Genomic DNA, 9,747 nt, shown 5'->3' with positions numbered 1-9,747 from the left:
GTATCTCACATTATACATGATCTCGATGGAGACAAAAAGTCCCTGTGCTTTATGAAGTTCAGCTCCACCTCCAAATGGAAAGTGTCACATAGGTCACTTGACAATGGTGCATTAGTTGTGTTGGCATCAGTGTGAAGATGTGTGTGCATGGGTATCAATACAGAGTTTACCTGCTGAGAATGAGCAGATCCTAATGTTGTAAATGAATAAAGATTATCTCATCTAGTGCTACCTGTTCATAGGGTCACATGCTCTCCACTTTTGAATTGTTTTCTGGGGTCGTCTGTGAGAACAGTGCCTTCTCACATACAACCCTGTTACCTTCTCAGTCTCTCCCTCTCTTTCTCTCTCACTCTGTTGCTCGTTAACTCTGATTGTGGTTTTTTGCAGGATGCATGCTACTTGTCTGGTATTCTCACATTCAGTACTTGGCTGCAAGACTTCAATGGTCTTAAATCACTTGTATGTTGGGGACACCTGAACATTTTTTACATTCCAAAATAACAAAAATTACTATTTTCGTATCTGCAAAACCTTACCCTGTCTGACACTGGGACCTCAGTACTGGGCTGTTGTCTTTACCTCGTCTCCTGTAAGGACAGACTGTGTGGAGATGGAACCATGCTGGACAATGTCTGCTCTCTCTCCGTCTCCCGCTTTCTCTCAGAAAATAGTGATAGCACGGACGTAATCCTTGTTTCTATGGAAATCTGTTGAGAATCAAATCAGATGGATTTTGGCTTCTGAAAAGGATATCAAAATATATCAGCTATTCTTAAGTACAAAAAAGAGTAAATTGTCTGAAATGTTTCAATAAACTGTATCTATCTCTTTTGTCAATTCATTAGGTACAACTGCATTATTAGCATGGCTCTCCCTACTGAACCAATGAGCATGAAGTAAAAATACAATGGTTCATCCATCAGTGTGTAATGCCATTCTGTATATGGATGAGATGCAACGCAATGAGGCAATGCTGCCTGAATAGGGTGTCACCTAAATCTAGAAGACTCATCTTAGCCAATCAAACACAACCTCACTTCTGAAGAGTTGGATGCGTACATAAACGTTTCCATTGAGCCAAACACAGATGTAAAGATGAGACCTTCAAAGATGGTCACGCTGGGTTTGGTAGTTCTGCTTCTCTGGGAATGCGGTAAGTTCAAATGGCCATAGTCATTTATACACATCCTTTGTATGGAATATGATGGATTTTGGTTTTCACAATGTTTTCTCCTCATTGCAGTTAATGTGCTAGAGGTGACACAGTCTTCAGCCATACTTCCGGACAGTCATCTCAAGTCCGTCGCTGTTGGAGACACAGTGACTCTGCACTGCTTCAACAAAGACGTTATGACAATGCATTTGTCTTGGTACCGGCAAACCCTAGGACATAAACCACAGCTGGTATCTACAATGTATAAGTATGAACAAAAAGCTAGACTACACAATGAGTTTAAGGACGATCCTCGCTTCTCTGTGCAATGTGATAAAGGAACAAATCACCTGACAATCTCAGATGTCCAACCTTCAGATTCAGCTATGTACTTCTGTTCTAAAACATACGTAAATACACTGGAATTTTCTGATGGTGTCTTCCTCAATGTAAAAGGTACAGTCTGAAACAAGCAAAACTTTTCCATTAGATTTCAGGTTAAATATGAGTTATTGTGAACAGATTATTGTCCTAAGTAATTTAGGTGAGTGGTTATGCAATATTATCATTCTAGTTTCTAAATCTTCAACAGATAACATAAATGCTCTTGTCAGGGTGCATATGCCTTGGAATTTTTCAGCAGCAGTGAGTGTCTTAGTAACACAAACCAGAAGAATCTGTCACTAACTTGGAGAGAAATATGAGACACTGATCTTTTTCATTGTAAATTCCTATGATTTTTGTTTTGAAAAGTATTATAGGGAAAACCGGCACAAAATAATGTGACAACATTATTTTATACGTTTTTAGGTCCAGATTCCAATACCAAAGTTGTCCAGCAGCCAGTGTCTGAGTCCATCCAGCCAGGAGTCTCTGTAACTCTGAATTGTACAATACCCAGTGAAACCTGTGCAGGAGAACGTAGTGTATATTGGTTCAGACATGGCTCAGGAGAATCCTATCCAGGAATCCTTTACACCCATGGAGGCGGAAGTGATCAGTGTGAGAAGAGCCCTGAGGCTGGGTCTCCTACACAGAGCTGTGTCTACAACCTCCCCAAGAGGAACCTCAGCCTATCTGATGCTGGGACTTACTACTGTGCTGTGGTTTCATGTGGGGAGATACTGTTTGGAAATGGGACCATGCTGACCATTGAAGGTCAGAAATTATATTTCAAAACCATTTTAAATGCAAACAGAAAAAAAAAAACGTATTTGTATAATTATTTTTTGTCTTTCTTCAGAGAGCATCCCAAATCTGCTTCTCCTTGTGTACTTCTTGGGTGCAGCATTAGGAATCTTGTTCATCCTGATAGTCGTGTTGACCTGCTTTGTGTTTAAAATAAACAGGAAACAATGTCCTCACTGCAGAGGTAGGTGATGCTAATGTAAAGGCAACCAGTGAACCTATCTCAGAAATTTTTTTTTTACTTCAGAGTTTCAAGTATTAGAGTAACTATTAACGCAGGACAAATAATGCTAACTCCTTACCACTCTGCACCCTTAGTTTCTGGATCAGTCTCTCAGACAACACGTTCAATCTCTCCTGAATACAGAGAGGTATGTTTTCTCTTCAGCAATTTGGCAGTGATGCAATGAAATAGCCTTACCTTTACATTAACTATACAACTAACCAAGGTTAGAAATTCTGTGCTTGATAATGAGCAAGATAGAAAATGAGAAAAGGTAAAAAGTAACACGAGTACTGTACACTATCTGACAAGTAACTCAAACTTTCCACTGCTAGGGCCAAGATGCAGAAAACCTCCATTACGCTGCTCTGAATCTGAAGAAGAAAACCAAACCCAGAAGAGAGAGAGATAACGTGGAGAGAGACACAGTCTACTCTGGTGTTAGAGAATAGAGCTGGGAGAGGAAAGCTGCTCTGATATGTTTATTGCTGGCTTCACATTCTATACAGATAATATCAGTATTCAGAATAATATCAAGTGATGTACTCTTGTTCTACATTTTTATATGAACAAAGCTTTCTATTACATTAAACATACTTTAATGCCATGAATCTGTGTGTGTTTATTTCTGTGGCCTCAAGGACGTGCAGTAAAGCGGGTAACATTGTGTGGAAGCAAGTTCATAAATTGTTGAAAATGTTAAACCGGTAGTTTGTCATTCCTCAGGGATCCTCTAATTGCCTGCCTTGCCAGTTCAAAAGGTGATCCTTTTATATCACCTTTTGAAATCAAATATACTCAAATATAACCTCAAATATACTTGTATTTTTTTGTTGCATCCAAACATCTTCTTTCAATTCACTGCAACCGAGTTAAACACCTTCTGAATTTCAACTTCACACAGTGCCCGATTTGTGAGATAATCGTGTGAGATACACACACACACAGATACACTTTATGCCTCGTTCTGCTCACACACATCAGCAAAGGTAGTTCAGGCATGGCACCCGGGCAGCACGCATCATCCGCTCATTAACTACACCTGTGTAGCCAGCACAAGCCCGTTAAGCCGTGTCCGATAGGGCGCCATGAAAAGGTTGTGTGGATATGCACATACTCACCCCCGGTTTCTGTATGATCTGTGTTGCTGCTGCCCTCCACCATCCTCTTCTCCCCCTTGCTGTCTGTATATTCTGTAATAAGGGGGATTATATCTCTATTGCTCTCTGTCTCATATTTCATGTATGTATGTGTCGCATCAAGGAGGCATTGAGTGCTTCCCTTAGATCATCCACTCCGCCAAAGTCCATGTCCATGTCTATGGTTATCAATAAATGTTCAAATCTAATATGTGAGTGTCTTGACTGACATTTTAAAATCCATATTTGAAGGTTCCAGAGTATTGGTTTCAGAGTTGTGCCAAGCATAGCACACAATATACAAAACATGTCATAAAAAGTGTAACTATAATTCCTGAGTTGGACGAATCAAGTGGTTTGATAGTTGACCTATTTTTCTTAAATATATAACAGAAATGTATCAAAAACCTACGCAAAAACCTTAACACATTCATCAAACTGCACTTTTTTTTAATGAATTTTATAACCCAAGATAATTTTTTGTAGAACTGTGATGGTGATATTAAAGGCTCTTTTAGGCATTTTTTGATTATGGTAGTTGGGCATTGTAATTGTACTCCACATAGGTCAAAGGTGAAGCAAATAACAAACATTGCCACTGTGTCAGAAACAAGTAACATAAGTGGAAATGTTGCTACTATCTTTCGAATATGTCTCACATCTTGACTTTGTTTTGGAAAACCTGAGTAACGGGGGAGTCAGATGGGGAGTCAGATGGCTGAGCGATGAGGAAGTCGGGCTAGTAATCAGAAGGTTGCCGGATCGATTCCCCGCTGTGCCAAATGACGTTGTGTCCTTGGACAACGCACTTCACCCTACTTGCCTCGGGGGAATGTCCCTGTACTTACTGCAAGCCGCTCTGGATAAGGGCGTCTGCTAAATGACTAAATGTAAATTTAACATTGAGATTGTGTTGATTTGAGTGTATACTTGTGAAGCTGTTTCACTTTTGCTTCATTTTTGGTCAAGGACTGAAGAGATAAACTCGACAGATGGAATGAAATATAAAAGTGAGGATGTTCAATGGGCGGGGGGGGGGTGTGATGAAGAAAGTGTTTTGTCCGTCTCTTCATAAACGGAGTGACTTAAGTTCAGTTGAGTTCTGGATTTTAATAAGTATTTATCAATCTGCAGTTTGGGAGAGAAAACCAGACCTCTGACACTAAAATGACAACACAACACCAGGCTTAGGTCTCAATCATGTCTCTCTCAGCTCTGGAGGCCGGAGGACCATCTTTTATCGGGCACAAGAATGTGAACATAGATAGTGACAGTCAGGCAGTAATGACGTTACAACAGTCTCAGAGAAATAGATTCACAGCTCCCAACACATGACCACTTAGACTAGAGAGTTCATAGTTGGCACTCTCCTTGTAGTCATGACAAGGAACATTTAGCCAGTACTTTCTCCTGACCCCAAACATCTTAACCCTGACACATAGACACAATCTACTCTTATTAATATCAAGCTTACATGAGAACATACTAACTGGTATCCAATGACTAGTTCTATTAATTAGAGAATAATGTAAGCACACAGGAAGTCGCAATTTCTTCCACAGTGGGTAGGTTTACCAATTTCAAAAAGTGATAATGAAACTTAAACCTGTGGTTCTGTGTGTTTTGGGCAAAGCCAAGTCTGTTGGCAACATTTTAACAATGTCTTTGGTTTAAATATGTTTTAAAATGACTGTATATGTTGTTGTTTAGTAAATAATTATTTAAAGCAACAACATTGACAGGCTATCAATCTCCATTTAAATATCCTTTGGTTGGATTGCTGTGTGATTCATTGGAAGGCATGATTTTGCCCGGATAGCCAATAGCATTACTTAGTTCAGAGCCCCCTCCTACTCATTGCAGACAATCTTATATAAATGTGTCTGGGTGTGCCCACTTCCTAGTTAAATACAGAGTTAACTGACATTGAAATGATTCTGTTTGGGCTCATCTTTTTGTTTTACATTAAATCAGGTAGGACATAAAATTACGTTATTGTTGCCTTTTGGAATCTATTACCTTGCATGAGTGACCCTTACCCTAACCCATTCTGAATATTTTACATTTGTCTATGAATTTATCTAACTAAGTGTTAGAAAAAATCTAAAACAATTGTTTGTTTTTACCTTGGCAGTTTGTACATTGAACGAGGACGTCTTTGTGCAACCAGATCATGTCATGGTGGTCTCGAAGGGAGACAATGTGAATCTCACTTGCCTCTGTACATATCATGAGGCTGTTCTTTGGTTTAAGCAGATTATTGGATGGAAGCCGGTTCTCATCGTTACATCATATCCACATTCCTTTATATTAAACAACAAAGATCAGACGCTTGATACTAAACGCCTTCATGTGATAAGAGGAGCTAATAGTTGTAATCTGACCATCACCCAGACTCAGCTAGAGGATTCAGCCACTTACTACTGTGCATCTCAATCCATTGGCATTACATTTGGAGATGGAACTCTTCTCATTGTTAAAGGTAAAGACTAATTTAATATTTAATAATAAATGCACAAAAGATTGTTCCTTATTGTTGGATAAAAGCTTGTAGAGGTTGGCTATGCACCGCATGCTTATTGACAAAAAATACAGCTTTAATGGAACCAAGTCCTGTGGACTGCGCTATAGATCGATGTAATGAACACAACAAGGGTAGGCAGGAGGATGGTTCCTCACACTAAGTGCAAATTTTTTTGGTCACAAGAAATACAAGGCAAACATACTTGAGGGCAAGTCAAAAATTTGAGTAAAAGTCAGGCTGAATATCAGTACATATAAAACCCCAATAAAGGCACAGGCAAGGATAAAGTAAAAAAACTGGCTAAAAGGTCGATACACTGAATGGCTGTCAAAATCGCTAGGAATAAAAGTCTTAGTACGTCATGCAAACACAAACAATACCTCACTAATAACATAAGCCACTGAACTGAATAAATAGGGTGTCTTGACGAGCGATCAGATACAAATCATCAACCAAAATAACCTTTTAAAAACAAACTACACAATGACATCTTGCATTTTGCACTATATTACACTGTTTGTATATTTTGTATTATTTGTATTTTTTGTAGATTCTTATTTTTATTTTCCATGTATTGTATATTATGGCTACTTTATATTTTATTTTAAATGTGTTTTGTTTTTAAATTATGAATCCCCTCAGTATTTGTCAGACTTGGTACCTTTAGTATAGTTTGACGGTCTAGACCACGTATTTAAGTTTTAAGATTCATATACGTTTAATGTATGCACCTTCCTGACAAAATAAATTCCTTGTCTGTGCAAACTTTCATGGCAATTAAAACCTTTTCTGATTTCTGATTCTGAAAATGAACAACCAAACTGAACATAGAAAATCACTTAACTAGATCTTGAAAAGGTTCCAATAACCACTAAACAAAGATATCAAAAGACCAAGAACAAACACAACCTTAGAGTTGAATATGATTTCCATCATTCTATGGTGATTGAGTTGTTTAAGTTTACACTTCCTTTTTCAGAATTTGAACCAAAAAACAGAACTATTGTGCAGCACTCGGTGTCTGAGTCACATAAACCAGGAGACTCTGTAATTCTGAACTGTACAATACACACTGAGACCTGTTCTGGAGAACACAGTGTCTATTGGTTCAAACGTGGCTCAGGAGAATCCCATCCAGGAATCCTTTACACCCATGGAAGCAGGAATGATCAGTGTGAGAAGAGCCCTGAGGCTGGGTCTCCTACACAGAGCTGTGTCTACAACCTCCCCAAGAGGAACCTCAGCCTGTCAGATTCTGGGACTTACTACTGTGCTGTGGCCTCATGTGGGGAGATACTGTTTGGGAATGGGACCATTCTGGATATTCAAGGTAAGCCACAACTACTGTGTGACAAATGAGGTAGCATGCTTCATTTGTAAAAACTCCTTTATAATGTCCTGAATATAAAGTTTCAGAGGACTTTTGTTTGGCAGATGGTCAGAATCGTCTTGTTTTCCTCATTCTCTTTTGCCTGACAACTGTATTGATTCTGAGTGTGACTGTCAACATTATCTTCTGTTGGAAAGTGAAGAGGACAAGTTGTGACCTCTCTTCAGGTAAATAAATAAAATAAACCTTTTGCCATAACTTATGGGACATGTCTTAAATTGAATATACACGCAATGAAATGGATAGCTCACATACAGAAGGTGATATTAGAGCGTATCACGAGATGCAATTTATAACGTGTTTTTAATGTTTTTTTAGCGAGGCTCGGTGCTTCCTCACAGCAAACTGGCAGTTCTCATGTCAATACATCAGAAGAACAGGCCAGTACAGTGTTCATCTTCATAAACTCTCAGAAAAAAATGGCCTCCTTTATTATTGATTATGTAGGCCATGTATGGTTTTAAACATAGTAGGTCCTTAAAGTACCCATACATCAGGACAATACTTTATGTTTCTATACCACAGGTCAAGGATGACAGAAAACAGTACTACGCAGCTTTGAATGTTTCTGATACGAAGACCACTAAATCTGGGACAAAGAGAAGGGAACTGAAAGATGAAACCATCTACTCTGGAGTGAGATATGATGGGAACCAGTGAGAAACAATTGGTTTAACTCTCTTTTATGGCCCACTTCTGTTTTTACATTTTCCTTGGAAGAAACAAAACCAATGCAAATCAGAGTTTAGGTCTAAAATCTCAAGGCGGCCCATAGTAATCCGAGATGTGTAGCTTTAATCACATCGTATGTAATCACCATATGCAGCTCTTTAAGCCACCAGGGTGCACAGACATGCATTGTTACTATGTTGTTGGTGCTTCTAATATTATCGCTTGCCCCTATGACCCCACCCATTCTGTACTCTACTGTACTCTGCCAAACTTCTTGGCATGACTCTTATAAAGCTTCCTGCGTTTGTTGTTGGTTCAGTGTATGTACCCCTTGGACAGGGAGTGGATCCATCTCCTTGGGCAGAGCTACAAGGCAAAGACAAAATGTTTTGCCATTTTTGTTGAATAAATGGTTCAAATAAATGTGTGCGTATTGCTGACTGAACTATTGTAGGTGTGTGTGTACGGTGTACAAAACTTACCACCCCTTCCATGTCAGACGAAATTTCCCTTGTGAGATCCTCTTCACCGTCACTGTTTCTTGACCCTCTTTGTTTGCCGTAGATGTATAAGATAAAAGAGATACTCTGCTATTTCCAGTTGAGAATACCTAATTTGAATGAACATAGAAAATCACTTGACATCCTGGAGTAGTTGTTCCTAGTTGTATTGTATTTTAAGATTTTGGGATTAAACACAGACATGCAAAATAAACGATCACAGCCAAACAGTCATGTACAGTAAACCTACAGTACAAAGACCCTCCCTCCTCAGTAGGGATCAATACATTCTGACGGTTGTGAGAGTCACAAAGTTTCAGATGTGCGACCACATTGGTGGTTGGACGTTGTTTCCACTGTTAGAGAAAAGCCTCTTACAAACAGGAAGACTGAAGTTCAGACTTTAATGTACGTATATAAACACATACGTGTACATGTAAGTGTATGAACAAGTGTTCATATAAATACAAGTGTTCATACACAGTATGTGTAACTTTAGAAAGTCAGTTGATACGCATACGTTTGAAGATAACGAACACTAGATTGTGTTAGAGTAACCCTTTATAGAGTTAAAAAGAACTCCTCAGGTGGCATACCTTTGGTGTTAAGAGTTTATCTGCTCAGGAGACAGTGGTGATTGAAACAAACTGTACTCCACACTTAAGCCTTTGTTCATGTACGGCCTGCTGTGAACTTGACACAGCTGCACACCTGCTTTAGGCAAACCAGCCTAACCGTTGCACAAAGGACCTAGGCTCATTCTGTTCTGTGTCTTTGCCCTCTCACCGTCTTTACTGTACCTTTGTGGGTTCTGCTGAATGTCTCTTTGTCACTCAGATGTCACGCATATTGTTACATGCAGTCAAATGTTTTCGTGTCCTACTTTAGTGTGAGAATTATATCATGCATGACAATCAGACAAAAACATAGTGAGACATTCAACTCCAGCAACTGT

At 39.1% G+C, this 9,747-nt stretch overlaps 1 protein-coding gene across 1 annotated transcript; it reads left to right on the top strand.

Moving 5' to 3' along the window:
• Positions 1 to 1,091: 1,091 nt before the first annotated feature.
• LOC124486927 lies at positions 1,092 to 8,706 on the top strand. The gene is made up of 12 exons (XM_047048805.1): positions 1,092 to 1,156; positions 1,247 to 1,612; positions 1,967 to 2,314; positions 2,400 to 2,528; positions 2,663 to 2,715; positions 2,903 to 3,007; positions 5,611 to 5,680; positions 5,841 to 6,188; positions 7,210 to 7,560; positions 7,665 to 7,787; positions 7,939 to 8,000; positions 8,146 to 8,706. Exons 1-12 carry the CDS (start codon positions 1,099 to 1,101, stop codon positions 8,278 to 8,280), a joined length of 2,148 nt encoding a protein of 715 aa, XP_046904761.1. The 5' UTR covers positions 1,092 to 1,098; the 3' UTR covers positions 8,281 to 8,706.
• Positions 8,707 to 9,747: the final 1,041 nt, after the last annotated feature.

The sequence above is a fragment of the Hypomesus transpacificus genome, chromosome 25 (genome assembly GCF_021917145.1).
Source record: "Hypomesus transpacificus isolate Combined female chromosome 25, fHypTra1, whole genome shotgun sequence".
In the NCBI taxonomy this organism is placed as follows: Eukaryota; Metazoa; Chordata; class Actinopteri; order Osmeriformes; family Osmeridae; genus Hypomesus; species Hypomesus transpacificus.
This window is presented reverse-complemented; position numbering and strand designations above follow the sequence as displayed.